The 23,679-nt window shown below is 35.3% G+C and overlaps 1 protein-coding gene across 1 annotated transcript in view; it reads right to left on the bottom strand.

Moving 5' to 3' along the window:
- Positions 1-23,679, bottom strand: part of FSTL5 (follistatin like 5) — a 541,528-nt gene that overhangs the window by 490,687 nt on the left and 27,162 nt on the right. Inside the window, exon 2 of the mRNA XM_084884381.1 lies at positions 753-894. Coding sequence (XP_084740507.1) covers positions 753-878 — 126 coding nt within the window. The 5' untranslated portion in view covers positions 879-894. The remainder of the gene's footprint in view (positions 1-752; positions 895-23,679) is intronic.

Genomic DNA, 23,679 nt, shown 5'->3' with positions numbered 1-23,679 from the left:
AATGTGATACTTATCTTTCTGTGGCTTATTTTTTTATTTTGAAAGTTTTTATTGAGACAAGTAGTATAAGACATTTAAAATCTATATTTTTCTCATAATTAGTATGTTTTCTTCTTCTTTCTACTTTCTATGAAAACCGAAATGTATTATAAACTTCTATTTAATTTAATATTTACTTAAGTTTGTTATTTATACTATCAAGATCTGTTATTAAAATAAAATAACTAGCTTAATTTATTGTTAATAATCTATATAATTTATATTATACCTAAATGTCTATTTATTCTACATTTAAATATATTTAACATAAAGATGTTTCAATATTTCTACAAAAATTAATCCTTTACCAACCTAAGCATTTGTCCACAGTATAAAAAACTTTTTAGTTTACCTTTATAACAAATGTAAGAACATAACACTTTTACTTTAGTTTTAAAAGTTTTAAACTTAAAATTAATGTGGAAATAAAATGATTAAGTCTAACCACATTTAATTATTTTTATAAAACTATTACTACTTGTTAACTTTAATAATATATTTTTAAATGAGCGATCTCTATACTTTTCAAAATTCTAAATTTATAAAATCACTACCATTTTGTGTTTTAAAGTGTGTATTTTTCATAATGTGAAAATTATATTCTGAACCCATATTCTTAAATAAGTGCTCTTGAATGAATAAGAAACCAAACAACTAATAGATTAGCTCCTAAATACTAGGACTTATGAGGTAATTCAGAATGGTGACTGTACCTTGTGTCGCAGTCTTATTAGAGGTTGATAAGATTTAAGTCCATATCCTACTTCTTTGCTTGGCCTTCCTTCTGACTCCAAAAAAATGAATCCAAGAAACAAAACAGCTGACCAGTACTTAAACATCCTTTTTGCTTTTCACCTGTGAAAATTAACATTGCAAGTAATCAGAAAATCCATTATATATTGAAAAAAATGTATTAAAAGTGCAAAGAAATATCCACAGACCAAATAAAAAATTATCAGCAATTACCAACTGAATCCATAATAGATAAGCATCTCCAAATATAAATTAATATAATCTTATCATAACAAATACTGTTTGCTTTTTTCATTCATATATCCCTTATACAACATTCATTAAGTAGAATATAGGGGGCAATAAAAATGCATTGAGGAGAAAATTAATAAAAGCATGCTGAAAATTTTTAAAAAGAAAAAGAAAACTGAACTATGCATAAAATTCTAAGCATCCATATAGAATACAATTATCAACATATTTATAAACCTTGAATGAATTCTTCTTTGAGTATTCTTAATACTCAATAATGCTTAATAAAACTATAGTTATTATAATTCACTGGTACAGACTGGTAAGAGATTAAGAAGAGAGTCTACTAGAGTAGTACTTAATAAACTGAGGTACTACAGAAATAATGCAAATGGGTTATTTTAAGTTTATGAATACATTTTTTCAATAGTATTAAAAAAATCTCTTTAAGTAAAACAAAATAAATTAAAAAGTAAAAACTGCAAATATATCTAGAAAATTGTTTTATAAGTGCTTTCAACAAAGATTCCTATAACTCTTTTCAATGTTCTATGTTTTTGGATATATCAAAAAAATTGTAAAATGGCATTTATTATTATACTAGAGGCCTGGTGCACAAAATTGTGTACTGGGGGCGAGGGGCCCCTCAGCCCAGTCTGCACCCTCTCCAATCCAGAACCCCTTGGGGGATGTCCAATGTCTTTGGGGGTCAGGCTGAAACGGCAGTAGGACATCCCTCTCACAATCAGGGACAGCTGGCTCCTAACTGCCCCCCAAAACCCACCAGCCTGATCACTCCTAAGTGCCTCTGCCTGCCAGCCTAATCTCCCCAAACTGCCTGCCCTGCTGGCGTGGTTGCGCCTCACTGCCCCCCTGCCAGCCTAGTCACCCCTCACTGACCCTGTTGCCAGCCTGGTCACCCCAAAAAGCCCCCCTCTGCCAACCTGCTCGCCGGATCACCCCTCACTGCCCCCTGCTGGCCTGGTCACCCCACGCAGGCTGTTGGTCTGTCATTTGGTCCTCCTTTGCTAAGGCCACTATGGGCCTGGTCACCCTAAACAGCCTGCTCGTCAATCATTTGGCCATCCCTCACTAACCCCCCTGCCAGCCTCGACACCACATGCAGCCTGCTGTTCAGTTGTTACTGTGAGGGCATCATGACCAATTTGCATAGTATGCTTTTATTAGTATAAACAAACACTAAGCCCTTTTACAAATAGTTCAATTATATTTCACTTCACCACTTTCACCACATCTTTGTACATATTGAGGCAATAGAGGAGCTCTCTCTGCTCCTCAGCCAAGCTGTATATTCGACTTCTTGAGCAACTTAACCAATTGACTAACCCTGTCAGTAAGGAGTTGTGTATTTCATTCTGACCATAGTCAGCTTCAATCATGTTTTTATGTCACTAGCAAAGTAATAGTTCATTTCTCAAGAAACGGTCATTTTACTTGATAGCTATGACACCCCTCTCTCCGGTTTCTATAGATTTTATGACAATTCTTCAGTTCTTTTTGTAAGTAAATCCTACTCTTTTACTTAGTTATTAAATATTATAGTTTATTAAATCTATTCCTAGCAATTTATCCTACTCTATTCAATCAGCCTAGGCTTTTTCAACATAGTCTATAGTTTCAAATACATGTACTGCTTCCCACCCACCCAATCTCCAGACTGGTATAGTTAGCCTACTTAACAGCTCCATCTTTGTTTCAAAAGCTTCTCCTCATAACATACATACCCACATGTTTAGTCATGCTTTCCCAGATTTTCATTTATCCATTTACTCAAGCAGAAACAAAGAAGACATCTTGGATAGCTGTGGTTTCCTTACCTTCATACTAAACACACCAGTAAGTTCTGTTATTTCTACCTTCAGAATAGATCTCTGAGTATCAGTTTCTCGCTAAGTCTAAAGTCACAACCCAGGCTCATGCTATTAGCACCACTTCTTCCTAATCTGCCCCAATGACATCCCTACTGTCCTTCCACATTTATGTACATGAATCTTCCAGCCATTCTCCACACAGCAGCCCCAGTGAGTACAAAAATTCCAACAATGACATTATTGCCCTTGTCAGTAATTTTAGAATATACTGAGTTACCTTTAAGGTAAAAACAAAATTACTGACGTAGCCTGCAACTTCTCAGCATGTCTTTCTTTTTCTCTAAATAACTGCTTTTCAGACACACTAACCTTCATTCAATTCTTTGAAATTATTTTTTCAATTCATACTACTGGCTTTTGTATTCTAGTGCCTCCACATGAAATTAAATCTCTTCTTTCCCAATTATCATCCAAATGCCTTCACATATCAAACATATCCTTCAAAGATCCTATCCATAAAGCCAAGCCTGAGTTACACTTCCTAGTCACTCACAATCAGGTCAGTTTTCCTTTACTTCAGATCTTCTGTTTATAATTATACAATATTAATATGATTGCTTAAATGTTTGACTGCTTCACTAGAGTATACATATATCTGTTGTCTTCTTCAAACTTCATAAATGCAGGGATATGGATGATTTTTTCAGCATTAGGTCATATGGGTCTAACAAATCACCTAACCCTTACTAGACATTCAATAAATAAATGCATAAATGGATGTCACCTTGCATTCAAGGGTAAAAGAAGGATCCTGTTTTCTTGCATTCTGACAATGCTGAATGGAATCCCAATTTTCACTAATGCTTACAAAACTAACCTGAGAAAAATAGTTTCATTTGTAGTCCATTACTTTGCTGTCATTTTTATGTATAGTCTAATTATTTGCTCAGATGTCAATATGAGCTTTTAAAACCAATGAATGGAATATCTTAAATCCAAGGTAGATCAAAGAATAAAGCAAATGGAATCAGCTCAATGAAGATGTTTTCTCATGTACCTGAAACTATGCTCCTTTTGTGGTCAACCAGGAGAGGTCAGAATAAGGCATGTTCCTTCAAAACTCTGGGTAAAGATGATGTCATATATTTAAAAGTGCTCATATTGCTCATGTAAGGGTTTTTTTTCTTCTTTTTTCTTTTTTCCTTCCTTCTCTCCCTCTCCCTCTCCCTTTCTATCTTTTTCTACACACACACACACACAAAACACACACACACACACACACACACACACACACACACTTATGTAAATAATTTGGGGACACCCTGTATTTCTATATATTGATACATATATGACTACAATTATTTCACCCACTATAAAATATATAGCAAATTAACAATTAATTTTAACAAATGGCCAAAAATCTCTTAAGCCTTGGGTGATTAAACTTCAACTAACTACTGAAATATTTTCTCTGCCAAAGGCAATAGGCTAGGAATATGTGCTTTAAGAAATTTTACAAAGAGTTTATAAAAATAACTCAGTGTGTTCATGCAGCACATGCCACCCACTTGTACTATTTTAAGTAACTTCTCTCATATTTTTAACAATGATTAATTTCTTCATTGATAGTGTTATGAATTTCAAGTCTAAAATTTCTTAATAAAAAGTGCAAAAATAAATATATAATATAAATAATTTATTTCAGCAAAAGCTTTCAAACTGGAGTAATTTACTTGGTATCAAAGCTAAAGTGAAAGAGAACTAATATTAAAAGTCAAATAACTTTTTTTTAAAGGGAACTCTGATTTCTACTGCAGATAGGCATTTGAGCTCAGCAGTGAAGTGTTAGACAAGACAAAGAACCAAGACTAGTTTCTGCATTTATCTTATGCTAACAGCTACCTTGTAATAGTGTCTCAATAGAAACATTACCAAGAAAAATAATTGAATCCAATTATATAGTTATAAAATAACAATCTAAACAAAAAGATAGCTCTTCTTGCCAAAACTGGTTTGGCTCAGTGAATAGTGTCGGCCTCAGTAGGGGTCCCAGGTTCAATTTCTGTCAAGGGCATGTGCCTTGTTGGGGACTCATCCCTGGGGCGGGGGGGGGGGAGGTGCAGGAGGCAGCTGATCGATTGATATTTCTCTCTCATCTATGTTTCTGACTCTCTATCCCTCTCAACTTCCTCTCTGTAAAAAAAAAAATCAATAGAATATATATATATATATATATATATATATATTTTTTTTTTTTTTTTTTTAAGATAGCTCTTCTTTATGGATGCTCAGAAACTAATTGTCATCTTCTAAACTTTCTTCAGCTAAACGATCCAAAGATTTCATTATTATGTCTTTAAAAGTTTACTCATCCACAGAAGGTGTTCTGGAAATTGTTTGTAAATCAGCAGTAATCAGTCCCATGGTATACTGGCTGGTGAGCTCACTTTCTCAGTATAGTAACCTCTAACAACCTGTTAGGTTTTCATAATTAATTGGCAGATTGTTGACAGCTCAGTAAGAACACAGAATGCACTTGACTGAAACAAACCAGCTAGAACAGATGGTGCAATAATGATCCTATGACTTTTCCTTGTAACCTCAACATTTATATGGAAGCATCAAAAAAGGCCTCATTATTAACTTTGAGAAAAAAAATGCACATGTACCTAAAAAAGCATCTGCTTTACATTATTAGATTTAACAAATTTAGACTTGTAGATGGTAAAGAAGATGAACAGAGGTTTCTCTAAAAATTAATATATTTCCCTGAATCAAACTTTTATCATTCAGTGTGCTGCTTATGGCAGTAGGATTTAGAATAAAGTAGTTATGTTATTTAGTAGATTCAAATTTGAGAGATTTGCATTTGTTTACACATTCTCTAGAATCTTACTTTTAATCACAAGAGAAAACAAACTAAGATAGTAGGAGTATTGCCTTAGGAACAAAATGTAGCATTTGAGATGGGGAAAGATGGTGTGGAGTTGTGCCATTGATTAGAAAGAATGTCAAGATGAAGCAAATCCCTCACATCATCAACATTGTTACATCTTGCAGAGAAGCCAAGTATCCTGAGGGTTTCATCTCGTATCCTCACTGACTCTTACGCTACCCCAAAAACTACCACAAGCTTTCAAGAAAAGCGAAGAGGTCCAAAGAATAAGCCGTTGGGCAGCTTTAGTTGAGATAGAAGAGTACATGCTGCTAGGAAGTAGAAAAAATAGAAACAGTGAAATCGTCAATTTTAAAACCAGAATGATAAGAAATTTTCATTGAGACAGGATGACTAGAAGCCACTGCTCTTGTCATCAATCTGACCTGCTATATTTTTACCAGTTTGTTTGCTATTCTCTGCATCCAACCAGAATATTCACTGCATAAAACAAGACTCTGTTAGTCGCTTGTGTCAATTAGAAAAGTACCTAGCACACAGCATGAGTTCAATAAATATTTTTGATAAATAAACGAATAAATAAATTAATGATGATAATTAATTTGAAATAGTAGGAATACATTAAGGTTCTTAATGTTCTTCATGTAATTGAAAAATAATCATTGAAACTGACAGTAAAATCAAGTTAGAAATTAAGTTGCGGTTATCACAAAAAGTTTTTTCTTTACACCTGGATCAAAATTGAGCTTTCAATGGGTAGTTCCTCTGGAAATGCTTCCTTTGTTAAGGACAAGGCAACCTTGTCACTACTTAGAGCAACTGAAATTGAAAGGACCACAGAGATATCTCTTACATTGATCAGGCAAGTCAATGATAGCAGCTGTTTCCCATCTTTGACACACTCTAACTTCATACCCACTCTTTGAACTCTGTGGATGAGTTCTAAAGTAATATTTCTCTTAGAAAACCATTCCCCCAAAGAATTCAGTTTTACATTGGGTAGTATATTCTCTCTATTAATGTTCTAACTTCAGATACTCATTCTAATTAAAGAACAAAACGTAACAACAGCTAAGAGTCATTGCCTGCATGTTGTGTAACAACAAGGGAGAACAGCAAATGAAAGGTCACGTATATCCCACTAGACATATGGGGATGGTACCTTATGGTATTTAATTATGTCAACATAGTTTCTTATAGGTATTATTACTTACACTGAAACAATATATAAAGAGAAACATATCAAAATAGTGTCCAAGTTTAGAAAGCTGGCTAGTGTCACAACAGGTATCTGACCCCGAGACTGATTCCAATAAAATTTAGCCCATTGTTCTGTTTTTCTACTCTTAAAACACACATAATGTGCAGCACAGGAAATATAGTCTATAATAATAAAGTGTAATATGCTAATTAGATTGAACAGCTGAATGACCTTCTGGGTGTATTTTGAGATAACCTTCCAGATGAAGTCAGGGCTGTGAGGACCGAGGCAAGCCACTGCAGCTACAAGAACTGAGCCCTTGCATGAATTTTCATGCATTGGGCCTCTAGAATTGTAATAATTATGTATGGGTATTTGAAATATCAGGGGACCATTTTGAAAAGTATGAATGTCTAACCACTATGCTGTACATCTTAATCTACAAAACAATATTCAATATAAAGTGTAATAAAATTTTAAACAAAAAAGACACATATAATGATGCCAAAATAAAGAGACAGCTGATAATATAAAGAAAAATAGCTAATGTTTCAGACTGAATTCTACTGGAAAGAGAATCTTTCACTTATATTTGCTATAAATTAAGGTAAGTGAAGATAGAGGATAAACAAATGCAGTGATATGAGGGAGCAATAGCTATGTGACTTCTATTTCCAGACTACCTGGAAAAGGGTTTTTCAAATATCTATGGAGCCACTAGCAAACATGGAAGTTCCTTCAGTTCTTAATTATATGATTACTAGAGACCTGGTGCATGACATTCATGCACCACATTCAGCGTGGCCTGAACCCTCTCACAGTCTGGGACCCCTTGGGGGATGTCCGACATCCCGCTACCTAAGCATGCTGTCAAACATCCCCTGAGGGGTCCTGTGCTGCTGCAGAGATGGGAGAGGTTCCTGCCACCACAGCTGCACTCGCCAGCTGTGAGCCTGGCTCCTGCCTTGAGTGTTTGCCCCTGGTGGCCAGTATGTGTCATAGCGACAGGTTGTGCAACCATTCGGTCAATTTGCATATTAGCCTTTAATTATATAGGATTGGTTCATGTTGTGAAGATGTCTAAAACTTGTAAATGTAATGTTGTATGTTGAAAGATTATAACATGCAGTACAACTTTTTTCTCAGCATCTGGAATAAAAATAGAATTAAATGTGTTAAATAATGAGAATTGTGGTCATTAAATCGATTTCACTCTTTCAAAAAAGAATGAACTTTAATTCAATGACATCTAAATCCTTAATTTGGTTGAACAAAACTGTCTAGATTTTAATCGATCATACCTTTCAAAAGCCAGCTTAATCTGAAGCTGAGAGAGAAGCTCAATGTACATGAAATATATTCATGCTGTTTTAGAGGAACTGCAGTGTAAAATGTACAATGTAATCTTTCATTGGGAGAAAGTATTCATGTTGAATTCTATTTAATTTTTTAAAAATACTTATACACTATGCTTTTAACAAATGAAAGTTCCACATTATGGAAAACATTTTAGGTGGGAAATATTTGTTTTCTATTATCATCCCTGCTTTGCACAACTATTGATGCTGCAGCTATATTAATTCTTCAGACTAAAAACATTTTTAAATAAAATATTTAAGTACAATATAGAACACAAACAACAGAACTGAAAAACATATTAGAGACCTAGTGTAACCCCTTCTTCTTTTAGGTGAGGAAAATGAAAACCAGTGAGAATAAGAGGTGTGCCTGTAATGAAAATAAGACAGGGCCTAGGATGCAACTGTCCTGATTCCAGGTTCAGTATTTTTTTAAACACTGAAAAATGTGTGACTTTAATCTATTCACATGTACAAATGCTTTAGTGTCCAAGGGGTCACTTAGAAGCTACATCTCTTTAAGCCCCAACAACTTTGTACTTACTACTCATTAGAGTTTCCAAAAATCTACTGAAAGGACATCAGCATCAACATCTTTAAAGAATCGTATTGTGCCATAACTGGTTTGGCTCAGTGGATAGAGCATTGGCCTGCAGACTCAAAGGTCCCAGGTTCAATTCTGGTCCAGGGCATGTATCTTGGTTGCAGGCACATCCCCATTAGGGGGTGTGTAGCAGGCAGCTGATTGGTGTTTCTCTCTCATCAATGCTTCTAATTACCTCCTTCTCCCTTCCTCTCTGTAAAAAAATCAATAAAATATATTTTTAAAAAAGAATCATATTAAGTGCAATTTTTGGAAAAAATTGTCTATATGTTTCTTCATCACAATGATCACCACTGGATAGTTGTATATATTTATTATTAAAGTTACACATATAGCGGATTACAGTTGTGCTTATATAACTGGAGTTACACTGAAGTTTTATATATTTATATAAAATATACCGTATTTTCCAGTGTATAAGACAACCCCCCTAATTTTACAGTTAAAACATAGGTTTAGGCCTTTATTCGCTGTATAAGACTAGCCTCCACTTCCGGGGCAACACCAGTTCTTTTTTTAATAGACCGCCTTTCTGACTCTGGCCAGTCTGAGCAGGCTTTTTTTCGTTTCAAAAGTCGTCTTATATGCCGGAAAATACGGTAGTTTTATATGCAATTTCTATACATTATATCCTATATAATAAAGAGGTAATATGCAAATTGAACATCACTCCAACACACAAGATGGCAGCCCCCATATGGACACAAGATGACCACCACAAGATGGCTAGCAGGGGAGGGCAATTGTGGGCGATCAGGTGGACAAGGGAGGGCAGTTATGGGTGACCGGGCTGACAGAGGAGGGCAGTTGGGGGCAACCAGGCCTGCAGGGGAGGACATTTGGGGAGGATCCATGCTTGCAGGGAAAAGCAATTAGGGACAACCAGGCCAGTAGGGGAGGGCAGTTGGGAGTGACCAGGCTGGCAGGGGGTGGCAGTTAGGGGCAACCAGGCCTGCAGGGGAGGGCAGTTGGAGGGACCTGGCCTGCAGGGGAGAATAGTTGGGGGCAACCAGGTTGGCAGGGGAGGGAAGTTAGGGGTAACTAGGCTGGCAGGGGAGCAGTTTGGCATCAATCAGGCTAGTAGGGGAATGGTTAGGGGTTGATCAGGCTAGATCATGACAGATTCCATTTATATCTAAAACTTGAAAGAGAAATATATGGTTCTATAATCTTATGGTTGTAGTTAAAAACATATAGTTATATATATATATATAACTATCTGTTTTTAACTACAACCATATATATATTTTTTTATATATAAATACAACATATATTTTTTATATATATATAAAATATATATATATTTTTAATACAACTTTGACAACTATAAAACAAATGAACTTTGAGTCTAGCTGACTCAAGAGAAATATATGGTTCTATAATAATCTAGAATAGAACTTTGACAACTATAAAACAGAATGAACTTTGAGTCTAGCTGACTCAAGAAAAATATATGGTTCTATAATAATCTAGATGTTAATGGTCGTAGTTTAAAACAGATAGTTATATATAGTACCGAATATATATATATATATATATATATATATATATATATACACATATTTTTTTAATACAACTTTGACAACTATAAAACAGAATGAACTTTGAGTCTAGCTGACTTAATCAAAACATTTCTTTAAATTTTATAACCTTACAATAGGATGGACTTCAAATAGTCTGCGCTGATACCTCAAACTTTGAAAAAACCCAACATACAGTGACTCATATTCAGTCTCCCTAAGAACGTTATAGTAGTGAAAGATATACTATGTGTAGCCTGAAACTAAATTAAATACATATTTCCATTTTTATGATGGCCTTTAATAGATATTAAAAATACACTTTATTCAATTCTTTTTATACAGTTTACTAAATGATCTGCTGTCAGTTTTTTCTTCACAGTGAATAATCTGAGTTATTTAAAAATATAATTGATCTTAATATTCTGGATTATATATGTTGATACATATAGATACATAATGATCCATCAAACTTCCTCCTTGCTGAAACCCATGGTCTATGACACTGTACAAAATGACTGCTTAAAATCATGTTCTAATATTGTCAAGATAATGTGATATATCTCAGCATGCTGCACTTAGCTTTTCTGTACTGTATGTCCCCCAGGTTTATGGGTGAAAGGTAAAAAATGAAGCAACTTCAATATTCTTCTCATATTCTTGGATGAAATTTATTTTATATGTTGAATTTCTTAGTTTGAACTAATTTTCATAGAAATCTGACATCAAAAAGGCCATTTTTTTCTTCTTGTGGTTGATATACTGAAAATATCTTTTTTTAAAATGATACTAAAAGTATTTTTTAATGTTGAGCAGCAGCATGCTTTGGTAGAAAGAACAATAGATTAAAAGTCAAAAGATATGGATTTTACTAGTGGCTGTGCCCCTAAAATGATCTTAACACTTGCATTATAGTTCTCAACCTCCTGTAATCCAGCTTCTACCAACTCTATTAAGACAGCTTAGACAGAAGTGACCCATTTACTTAACCTTTTCTCCATTTAGTTTCAATCACAATATTTTCATGATTTAATTTCACCTTTCTAGCCATCTTCTTACAGTCTCCTTTTCCACTTTCTCTCATTCACCTGATCTCTTAGAGCTATATGACAGGCTTAGTATTTTAAATTAAAAAAAATTTTAATCAGTGTAATAAAGAGATTTTTTTCTTTATTTTTAATACTATAGTCAAGAACAACTTAAGGAACATCTGTAGTCATGGTAATATAAATGGAAAGTTATAAAAACTACTTAATTCTTTTCAAAGTAATAAATGGAAGTAATTATGCAAAATAAAAGTAATCAATCACATTAATGTTAGTTTTTGTGGATTTTAAAAATTATTTCCTCCTAAACATGATGAGTATAACTTATAGCACCTTGCAAAATTTTAGCTAAAGATGACCAACTTAATATGTGGTTTGTGTGAAATATCTCTTACCCTACTTTGTATCTAAACTGCAACAAGTTGGCTTGGTATAATATGAAAAAAATGAGGCTTTAAAATATAAAAAATTAATAAGATATTGTATGACCTTGAAGATGTTGCCCCAGTTCAAGAGAAGAGAAAATCATTACAAGTTCTGTCTTCTGAATTCATTGCCATCTACCTTGCTGAGCACTTAAAATGTAAATTAAAGAAGAATGCAGCTCTTAGAATGGACTCTGCCTAAAATCCCAAAGGTACTATGTTACAGATTTTATTTGCTATTAAAAAAAAATTATTGCAATTTTGTCAATGTCAGGCAGATTTTAAGTTCAACCTATTCCATACCAAGGTTTCTAGCAGCCTTAGTTCTTTAAAGGGAGACTGCATTTATTGTACAAGAGAAAAAGTATTCTGTCACAGTTTAACAATGTAGTGCTACTACACAAGGAACAACTTAATGGGCTCTGCATTTAAAACTGAAATGCCTTAGGGAAAACTGCCCATTCGTCCTGGTCAAGAGTCTCAGAGGTATTCTAGCTCCTATTTAGAAAAGTGTGAGGAGACCCCAAGGATGGAGTCCACCTTAGTAATAAAAGTCACTGGGACCCAGGGTATTTTCCAGAATGACCTCATGCCTCCCCTAAAGGGAGATCTGGGACACCCTGGTGTGCAGGGAAAATAGATTAATGTCATCTAGTTTCATATGAGGTTTTTCATAAAGTTTTTCACAATCAAAACCTCAATGTTTTCATGCACAGTACTACTTTTTGAACTAAAACAGACGAGTAGTTAAAACTTTCCAATAAATTCCTAATGGGAATGAAAAGAAATCATTTCATCTAGTTCTGTGGTCAACCGTGGCCAATGATTAAAACAGAGCAAATGTTAAGTTAGTTTTCAGCAAGTGACACACACACACACACACACACACACACACAAAGCACCTTGTATTTTATTTTATACTGCAGTTTAAATTTAAAATATAAACTACAGGTAAAAGGTTGAATGAATATTTTAAAACAAAACAAATTTATCATATTTGGAAAGAAAGAAAAACTGAAGAGTGATGAAAACACAAAGCAGTAATATGATGTTTTGTAATTCTAAAAGTATCTATTGGATATTTACCCTACTTCAGGCACAAGTATGCCATATACTTTCACATTCTTGATAACAAGATAGCAACGCAAAATCTATTCCTTTAGGTAGACTATACTATCATACAGTAAACACAAAAATAGGTGAGGCCAACATTAGGGAGTGGAATTGCATCTGAAGCCTGGAGGAAAACTAGCTCAGGGAACGCCACTTCCATTCCTCACCTTTGGCTTCTAACTTCTTTTTTCTTTCTGTTATTATTTTTCCTTTTTATTTTATTTTATTTTTTCTTTATTGATTAAGGTATTACATATGTATCCTTATCCCAATATTCCCCCACCTATAGCTCATGCCCTCTCCCCCAATATTCCCCCACCTATAGCTCATGCCCTCTCCCCACTACTGTCTGTGTCCATTGGTTATGCTTATATGCATGCATACAAGTACTTTGGTTGATCTTTCCCCCTACACCCATCATCCCCTGCCTTCCCAATGACATCTGTCAGTCTTATCAATGCTTCTCTGTCTGGATCTGTTTGTGTTCATCATTTTATGTTGTTCATTATATTCTACAAATGAGTGAGATCATGTGATATTTATTTTTCTCCAACTGACTTATTTCACTTAGCATAATGCTTTCCAGCATCTATGCTGTTTCAAATGGTAGGAGTTCCTTCCATTTTATAGCAACATAGTATTCCATTGTGTAGGTGTACCACAGTTTTCTAATCCACTCATCTGCTGATGGGCACTTAGACTGTTCCAAATCTTAGCTATGGTAAATTGTACTGCTATGAACATAGGGGTGCATATATCCTTTCTGATTGGTATTTCTAAGTTTAAGAAACCATCAACAAAACAACAGGAAAGCCCACTGCATGGGAAAACACATTTTGCAATGCTATTTCTAATAAGGATTTGATTTTCAACATTTACAGAGAACTCATACAACTTAACAAGAGGAAGATAAACGATCTAATAAAAAAATGGGCATCGGACCTAAATAGACCCTTTTTGATAGAGGACATATAGAAGACCAATAGACATATGAAAACATACTCAAAGTCACTAATCATCTGAGAGATGCAAATCAAAACAACAACGAGGTACCATCGCACACCTGTCAGAATGGCTATCATCAACAAATCAACAAACAAGTGCTGGGGAGGATGTGGAGAAAAAGGAATCCTCATGCACTGATGGTGGGGATACAGACTGGGACAGCCACTGTGGAGAACAGAATGGAGTTTCCTCAAAAAAAAAAAAAAATGAAACTCCCATTTGACTCAGTGATCCCATGTCTAGGAATATATTCCAAGAAACTAGAAACACCAATCTTTTTTTCTTTTAAATAAATTTTGAATATATTTTCTACTTTTATTTTTAATTATAATGTATTCAATATATATAATTTTTAATGGTTTGGAATAAAACTTTAATATTTTAAGAAAACACCTTCCCTACACATAAAGCTAAAGTTCTTCAGTTTAGTTTTTCAATTGATTTTAAAAGATTTTAGAAGTATTTGTTTTTATTTTATTTTTACTTTTGTTCTAGTAGGTTAAAGTTTTTGAAAATTCTATCTGATTTAGAATTCTGTCTTGGTTAAATGTTAAATGTTATCTGTTTTAATTTTTTAAATTTTCTATTTTATTTCATTTACCTATCTACACCTATACAGATACCGTAGATTATAATTATTAAAGTTTGATAATAATCTTTAATATTCAGTTAGAAGCACCTTAGATGCTTTTCTCTTCCAAGTACCTTTTGCAGGAGTACATAAAATTCTTCATCAGAGTTTGTTATGATTTATATCTAGAATTTATATAATCCAAAGTGATTTATCACAGATAAGAGACAACAATCAGTGTGACACAGAGCTGAACTCTGGTGGTACATATATAATTACTTATAATAATATGTCTAGAATATTTCTAGACACATGTATAGGAATATTGCTGGACAGAAAATTTCCTAATACCTATAGAGTTCTTTCCAAGATTTATTGAAGATTATAATCAAATAACTCCATATAGCTATCCTATTATAAAATATGTAATAAAGATACCTAGCTTTAGAAAATGGGATAAAGCTAGTGTTATTTTTTTTGTCCTTATAAAACAGTGTGTTTTATTACTTAATATGCATACTTTTGTAAGAACATTTGCAAATTATATCTTTTTCTCATTGTGAAAATGACTTTATATACAAGAGATTGGTCACTCTTTGGCTGTATGTCATCTTCAAGTTAAATTTAGCTTTCAAACCTCATTGCTTAAGATTTTATCTGTTTTATGTTTAATTAATTCATTCATTTCGTTCAAGTCCACATTTTACATAAAGTATAATGCTTTGAATATTGTAGTGGCAACTTATTATCATTTGGATTTTGAGTTTAAGAAAATGTCTCCCAGAGAACTCAGCTGAAGTTTAATATTCCCAAATAAATCTCAGCAAGCGTTCATATTCTTTACAAAAATAAGTTTTAAAAAAATCTTTTATGGTGTACTTGAAGTTACATAGGAAATTCATAATTAAATTATAGTACTCAAAAACATCAAGGGAACAGTAGGTGCAGTCTGCCTCAGAGAAAAATCTTAAAAACAATGCTATGCAACTGTGAAACCTTTTAAAAATGCCCTTGAACTGTATGAAAGCATTAAGAGAAGGCATCTCTCAACTACACGTCAAAAACAAAATAAAATTAAAACAAAAAAAATAAGCTAGTATATTTAAATAAAATTTAACTTAAATATCCCATTTTATATAAATACTAGAGGCCTGGTGCATGAAATTAATTCATGAAGAGAAGGGGGAGGGGTGTCCCTCAACCTAGCCTGAACCCTCTCCAATCAGGGACCACTCAGGGGATTTCCAACTGCTGGTTCAGGCCTAAACCAGCAGTCAGACATCCCTCTCACAATTCAGGACTGCCAGCTCCTAACTGCTTGCCTGCCTGCCTGCCTGCTTGCCTGCCTGCCTGATTGTCCTTAACCACTTCTGCCTTCCAGCCTGATCTCCCCGTAACTGCTCTTCTGCCAGCTTGATTGATGACCAACTGCTTCCCTGCTGGCCTGATCACCCACAAGCACCCTCCTCTGACAGCCTGATCTCACACAATTGCACTCCACTGCCACAGCCTGCTTCCTCTGTTAAGAATGGCCTCCTTTGGACCATGTAGAGCCACGGGACCCCATGAGGAGTGGCCACCTGGCCCTGCCTCCACTGTGTGTGTGGCCATCTTGTGGCAGCCATCTTGTGACAACATCATGTGAGGGCATGACACCACCTAGGCTTTCAATATATAGGATCTTATACAAATGCTAAATTTAAATAACTAGTAAAATAGAATTTTCCAAATTTAATAGCTTTGGGAATAGTTCTCAGAAATATATCTGCTATGAAGGAAAAAGAGGAAGAGCTTGATCAAACAACCATCAATACTTTTCAGATTTGCTCAAGATTTAGAATGTGCCCTTTATAAGGTGTAACATTCTACTACTATAAATATATTTTAAGTAGAAAATACAATAAGATCACAAATATGAAGCAATAGAATTCTAAGAACCTAGAGGAATAAAGTCCACACAGGTAATGAACATTTTTTTTTTCATTTTCTGAAATCACGCTGCCACTTTAAACAACAAACTGAAGGTTGTGTATGTAAACTGATTGTATTCTCCTAACCCTGAACACTTGATCGAGTGTTTAGAAAAAAAAAAAAAAATCACTATGTCTGTCTTTGATAAAGTTTCGCTGTGTTTTATGTTTTCACTGTTATGAGTTCATTCTTAGGAAGAAAGAATTTCCCTATATCTGTAACTTTAATATCACCTGTATAAAATTTTTTCATCATAACTATAAATTCACCCCTCATCAAGTGCATAATAAATAGATTCAGGGTTTTGAAAATTAGTCTTTCCAAACAAGCTCAATCAAGCTTGAACACTATGAGCACTTTCTATGGAAATGATTAGGAGAACTCGTGAGCTAAATATATATGACCTATGCAAACAGAGACTTATTATATTTACAATCATATTTTTAAATGACTGCTAGTCGATATAAAATTAGAAAAAGCTCCAAGTGAATTTGATTATTTTTTCTTCCCAGCTTTTTGTGTTTATACATAAGCTGTGTCAGCTCAAGGAGAACTATAGAAAAAGTCCTTCCAGACATGTCAGTACTACAGAGTTAGAACAATAAAATAGTAAGAATAGAAAATGTTTGGTGAGTTATACCTTATTGAAGTCTCTATGTTAAGTAGGAATGAATAACTCAACTTAATGCTATGAAAATAACAAGAACAAACAACTTAGACTGAAGTGTTGTGGTTTGGCTAACACGACCACACTAATAAAAGATTTCTATCCTTTTTAGTCTTGATGACCAAAAGTCAATAATTCTAATTGATTATCAATTTACTATAAAATAGGCACTGGTTATATATATTTTAAATGTTTATTTTATCAACATTTTCCTAGTTCTTATATATGAAGTATTAAATATGACCAATAATTATGTCATAATATTTATGTTTACTTTGATAATTTATTTCCTTAGACACAAATATTCATTGTTGATATATGAATGTGAATAATAATGGTGGTATCTTCAAACCACATTATTCATTAGATATGTAAATAATATTAAATGAAAAAGAAAATTACATCTAATCATCTGTTATTTTAGAGAGGGATATTGTCTAACCCAAAAATATGTAACCAATGCAAAGCTACCATTTGAATTAGAATAACTTGTCTTGTTTTAAAATATATATTTTATAGATTTTTTACAGAGAGGAAGGGAGAGGATAGAGAGTTAGAAACATGGATGAGAGAGAACCATCGACCAGCTGCCTTCTGCACACCCCCTACTGGAGATGTGCCCACAACCAAGGTGCATGCCCTTGACTGGAATCAAACCTGGGACCCTTCAGTCTGCAGACTGATGCTCTATCCACTGAGCCAAACCAGTTAAGGCAATAACTTGTCTTATATTTACAGCAAATTTGGTGATTTAATAAGTTTACATACCACTGTCTGCTGTGTTTACCAAAACATAACACCATTAAAAGACATAAGAATTTACTTAAACAAGCAGGAACACATTATCACATAGTCAGCCCTTAAATATAATTAGAATCTCAGATGATATGTGGGTAACTGAGTGATCATTGAACATGCTTTCTCTTAAGAGAGAGTAGGATGTTCTGTTATTCGTGGGCTAATAAAGCTTTAATTATATCTTATATTTAACAAATTAATCTACAACAGTGTTTGAACTTACACAGTGAAAAATATTGATTGTGGTTATAACAAAGTCACAATTTTTCAATGTCAAAATCAACTAGGTTTTAGAATGTGGGGATCCTTTGGCCACTAAGAGACTAGTTCACCTTCTCTAAAACTGGTCACCTGGTGACATCACTTTAAATTGAAGTACGTTCCAAAACATATTCCCTGGTTGTCTAGAAGGCATGACTAAGCCATTCAACTCTCTTTACTGAGATTACAGTAATGGATTGTCACAATGATATAAAATTATTCTATGGAATTGGAGACTACCTTCAATATCAGGGTATTCTCACTGAGAAAAGATTCCCTAGCTAGAAAGACACAAGAAGAATCAGAATGAAAGTCAAAAGCTTCAGGCACAATTGAGAGGGCCAAGACATGTCTGTACAGACACTGTTCTACACCATCCTATCTAATAAAAGAGTAATACACATATTAACCATCACTCTGCTGCACCCACAAGCCACGCCCACCAGCCAATCAGGAGTGATTATACAAATTAACTCAGCTAAGATGGCTGTGGCCATAGAGAGAGCAGAAGGAAGGCATAGGTTTCCCCAGCAATGGCAGAAGGCAAGCTTTCCACTTACCCTGGCCAGCCCAGGCCTCTGTTTAAGGCTACAAAGTTTTAACTATAGAAGATAAATCCCAAGAAAAATGGTGGCAGCCATGGAGCTGGAGAGAGCAGCCAAGCTTTCCACTTGTCCTGGCCAGCCTAGGCCTCCACTCTAGGCTACAAAGTTTCAGCTATAGAAGGTGAATAAACCCCAATAGAAATGGCTGGGTTTAGCTCTCCTCCAGGCTAAAAAGTTTCAATTGTAGAAGATAAATATATCCTAGATTCCAGGGTCTCCACTTGGGTCCCTGGGGGGCATGGCGGGCCTGCAAACCACTACAGGCCCCCCCAGGCCGCCCCATGCCTCAACACTGATCTGCAACACCCTTCAGGGCAAACCAGCTGGCTCCCACCCATGCACTAGGCCTCTATCCTATCTAATAAAAGAGTAATATACAGATTGACCATCACTCCAACACACAAGATCAAGATAGCTGCCCCCATGTGGTCAAAGATTTTGCCCCCATGTGAACACAAGATGGCCACTACAAGATGGCCAACAGGGGAGGGCAGTTGGGAGGGACCAGATGGCCAGCAGCGGAGGGCAGTTGGGGGTGATCAAGCCTGCAGGAGAGGGCAGTTGGGGGGGACCCAGGCCTGCAAGGGAGAGCAGTTTGGGGGGGGGGGCACTAGTCCTGTAAGGGAGGGAAGTTGGGGGTGACCAGCCTGGCAGGGGAGGACAATTAGAGGTGACCAGGCTGACAGAGGAGGGCAGTTAGGGGCAATCGGGCTGGCAGGGGAGTAGTTGGGCATTAATCAAGCTGGCAGAGAAGTAGGTAGGGGGTGACCAGGCTGGCAGGCAGAAGCAGCTAGGGGCAATCAGGAAGGCCAGCAGGCGAGCAGTTGGGAGCCAGCAATCCTGGATTGTGAGAGGGATGTCCAACTTCCCATGTAGGCCTGATCCTGGGCAGTCAGACATCCCTCCAGGGGTCCCAGATTGGAGAAGGTGCAGGGTGGGCTGAGGAACACACTCCCCCGTGCACGATTTTTGTGTACCCAGCCTCTAGTTACCACATAACTGACTTCCCTAGTCTTTGCCTTACCTTTCTTCCCATTCAAACCAGCAGATCTTACCCTATGCCCAAAATGATCAGATTTGGGTGGCCAAGAGACTTTAAGGTAGGGTGTGCTTGTTAAAGGTTTTCAGGCCTAACCAAAGAGATTATGATTCCAGGGTTCTTGAATGAGACCGAAGGATTGGCATTATAAACAGGCATCGTAAGATTATTCCAATATTATTGGGACAAGTCCTATACTTGTGAAAAAGTACTCTGTACTATTTGCTATACTCACATAAGAAATATATTAACCTCTAAGCACATATATTAAGCTTGCATACAAGGTCTAGCAAATATTTGTGTGTTATTATTTTGCTTCTTTGATGAAACTGAGTTTGAAGTTTCAGTGCCTGAATATTGGTTTTGTTCTTGATCTAAGCAGGGGCAGGAAGACTTGTATCTAGTAAAAGTACCTTCATTTACACGAGTAGGAAAGAGGAAAAAATTAAGAGTTACAGTGTTCCATTATAGTTACAGTGGTAAAATATTGCAAGCTTTAGAATTAAAAAAAAAACACAAAAAAACAAACAAACAAAAAACTACTCATTACAACCTGAGATAATATTGTTAATGTTAGTGGCATCAACAATACCTACCCTGCAAATGTTTTTCAGAGTTTAGCAATAAGGCATCTCTGCTATAGGTGAACTATGAAATAATCTTCAGAGGCATGGAGGAAAAGTTGCAATCAAGAGAACTGTGGGTATTTGTACTTCTTATTGGAATTTTGCCATCTGCTCTCTGTGCAGAGCTAATTCCATCTTCTCTTCTAGAGGAGGTTGTTTGGCTTACCAAAGATTATCAACCTATGAACTCTTATATGTTATAATTTTTTAAAGTCTGATTTTTTTTTTAAAAAAATTAGAAATAGATCAAAACCATTCCAATGTGTAGCAGGAAAGTGGCAGTAAGTAATTCTGAGATGGTTTCAGAACCTTAGAGTGCTAGTTAATCTAAGTATTTTTATATGCATTTGAGCTTTTAACAATATTCATGCTTCTCAAAACACCAAAAGGAGGGGAGGAATGAAAGTCTGGTCTGTAGTTGAGCCACTGACAGAGCAGGTAAGTGCCTTCTCCAAGGTCACACCAGTTGAAGGCCATGCCCTAAATTTCAGCTCATTTGGTTCCTACTCCTCTTCTCTACAGGACATGAAGCAGAAGAGGTAAATCTGCACCGTTCTGACTGATGGCTTTTAACTCCCTGTGCTACCTTTCATTCTTCCCAACTCCATTTCTTGTTTTAAAGGCATTTTATGTAACATCTTATTTTAATATAAGCATTGAAATATCCAGACACTTTAAAATGCAGCCCTTCTCTCAGTCTAGCCAGTTGTTTCAGCTGGTGTGAGACATTTGGTAGACCTGATAAATATATGTAGAGTGAAGGCAAAAAGCTCTGTCATAGGTAGTTCCCTTGAAATTATAAACCTTTCTAAATTTGTGATAATTGGTGCCATAAAGAGATGCTTCATTTCTTCTGCGTCTGCTTTTAAGGAACATTAAGTAAGCAGCTCTAAAATATAAAGGACAGAGATTGGAATGCATATTTATCACTTCTTTTTCTGTCAGGATCCTAACTACCAGTTCTCTGTTTTGCTTCTCCCCAAAGAAACTAGACTCAGCCCTCAGCTCATTTGGTTAGAGCCCAATCCCGATGTGCCACAGTTATGGGTTCAGTCCCTCATCATGGAACATAAAAGAATGAACCAATCAATCTCTATTTTAAACAAGTTAACTGGACTAGTACTTCATTGGAAGCCCACCTAATCCTGGGAGCTGGGGAACTGAGTTCTTCTCCCAACTTGATGCCATGTTGGGTAAATCACTGAAACTATTTTGGTGTGTTTCAATTCAGCCAAGCATGGGACCTAGACTGAATTATCTTTATGGCTTCTTAAAGCTCAGAACTCTCTTTTCTTTATAGTTTATTTTCTCTCACATTGACCTATGGGCCCCCGCATTGTAAAGTGTTGAAGAATAAGAATTATTCTGGCCAAAACCGGTTTGGCTCAGTGGATAGAGCATTGGCCTAGGGATTGAAAGGTCCCAGGTTCGATTCCGGTCAAGGGCATGTACCTTGGTTGCGGGCACATCCCATTAGGGGGTGTGCAAGAGGCAGCTGATGGATGATTCTCTCTCATCGATGTTTCTAACTGTCTATCCCTCTCCCGTCCTCTCTGTAAAAAAATCAATAAAATATATATTTAAAAAAATAATTGTTCTGGACATTTTAAGCATGGTGATATCTCAGACTATGGAGGCTTGATCCAAGTGTGCGGTTGGAGAATAATTTTAGGCAGATGACCTAGAGCTATGCTCAGGAATGCAAAATATCCTATTTTGGAATATATGATTACACTGTCCCTATAGTGTCTCATCTCACAACATGTATTTTTATCTGCAATTGATTAATGGGCTTCAGGCTAACAATTACACTTTTCTGTTACATGACATAGGAGATTACCTAAGAATCTTTTTTAAATATTTTAATTTCTTTATGAAATGTATCTGAAAGAAGGAAAAAAGGTCTTGGTAGCTGATGGGTTTCCAAGGTGAATTATTTAACAATGCAATTGCATTAGAAGAAATTTAGTTTAACCCCTTCTCATTGGGCTCCTGGAGATCATAATTCCAGAGTCCCTTTCACTTGCTAAAAAGAAGGGAGAACAGCAAAGGTATTATCCTACAAAGGCCTCAGAGGAATTATTTTAATAAAACGGAATCAGGACTGCTGAGCTCATTTTCCCATAGATGTTCACCGCTTAAGCTCATGGAATGACTGTTTACCACCACTGATGTTTATAGTCAGTGTTAACACGGAAAACTTAGACAGTCAGCCGGGCAGTCCTTTTCCTCTCTTGTTAACTGGGCTTGTTATTGCCATTTCCTCCATTTCCTGGAGGATTCATGTACATAATCATATCAGCTGCTAAACGGATGGGAATTGAAGCTATTATACATTTTGAAAGCAAGCTTAGCATATCTCAACTTAAAAGGTACATAAATTAATGCCTCGCACTCCATTTTTTTAAAAACCTATAGCAGCTTTAGTGTTTTGGTGGATGTGTGTTGTCAGCATAGTACAAGTTGAGTTTTAGCAGTTATCTATTTAATTAGATCATTATGGAGCCAATCAGAATAATAAAGTCTTTAAAATGGATTTACTCAGATTTTGTTAATGTTATTTGTTGAAATTATTTTGTTAAGCTCTCAATGTTTGTCACACTACTATTCTGAGAAAAATAACACTTCCATTTCATTTATATTTGTAATGTAATTAATAAGTATTAGAATAGAGTTATTTTTATTTTTCACGTTTTTATTATTTTAAAAAAGATATATCATTGTAGTCATTTATTTTTAAAAAACAACACACATATGAGTAAAAATTACTTGTGGTTCCACAGTCAAGTCAATGATATGTATTGAATAGTATTTTGATGGATATCAGTTTTTTTTTCCTTATGCATATTGCCTAAGATAAATGCCTTATAGTTCAACCCATTTTAATATGGTTTCATCCACCACTACTTCACAAAACATTATTTGAGTCATTTACTAAACTCATTGTTGTTAAATTTATTGAAAATATCTAAATACTTTATCTGTCTTGGCTTTCCCTAAGTACATGGGTATCATTGTATGTTTCAAGCTCTATAAAGTCAGGGACCACCTGTCTTGTTTATAATTGTCCAGTGCTAGTATAGTGCTTGGCACACAGTATGGTTCCTTGTGTATTTTG

This window comes from Pipistrellus hanaki, assembly GCF_964339955.1.
Source record: "Pipistrellus hanaki genome assembly, chromosome: 5".
Classification (NCBI taxonomy): domain Eukaryota; kingdom Metazoa; phylum Chordata; class Mammalia; order Chiroptera; family Vespertilionidae; genus Pipistrellus; species Pipistrellus hanaki.
This window is presented reverse-complemented; position numbering and strand designations above follow the sequence as displayed.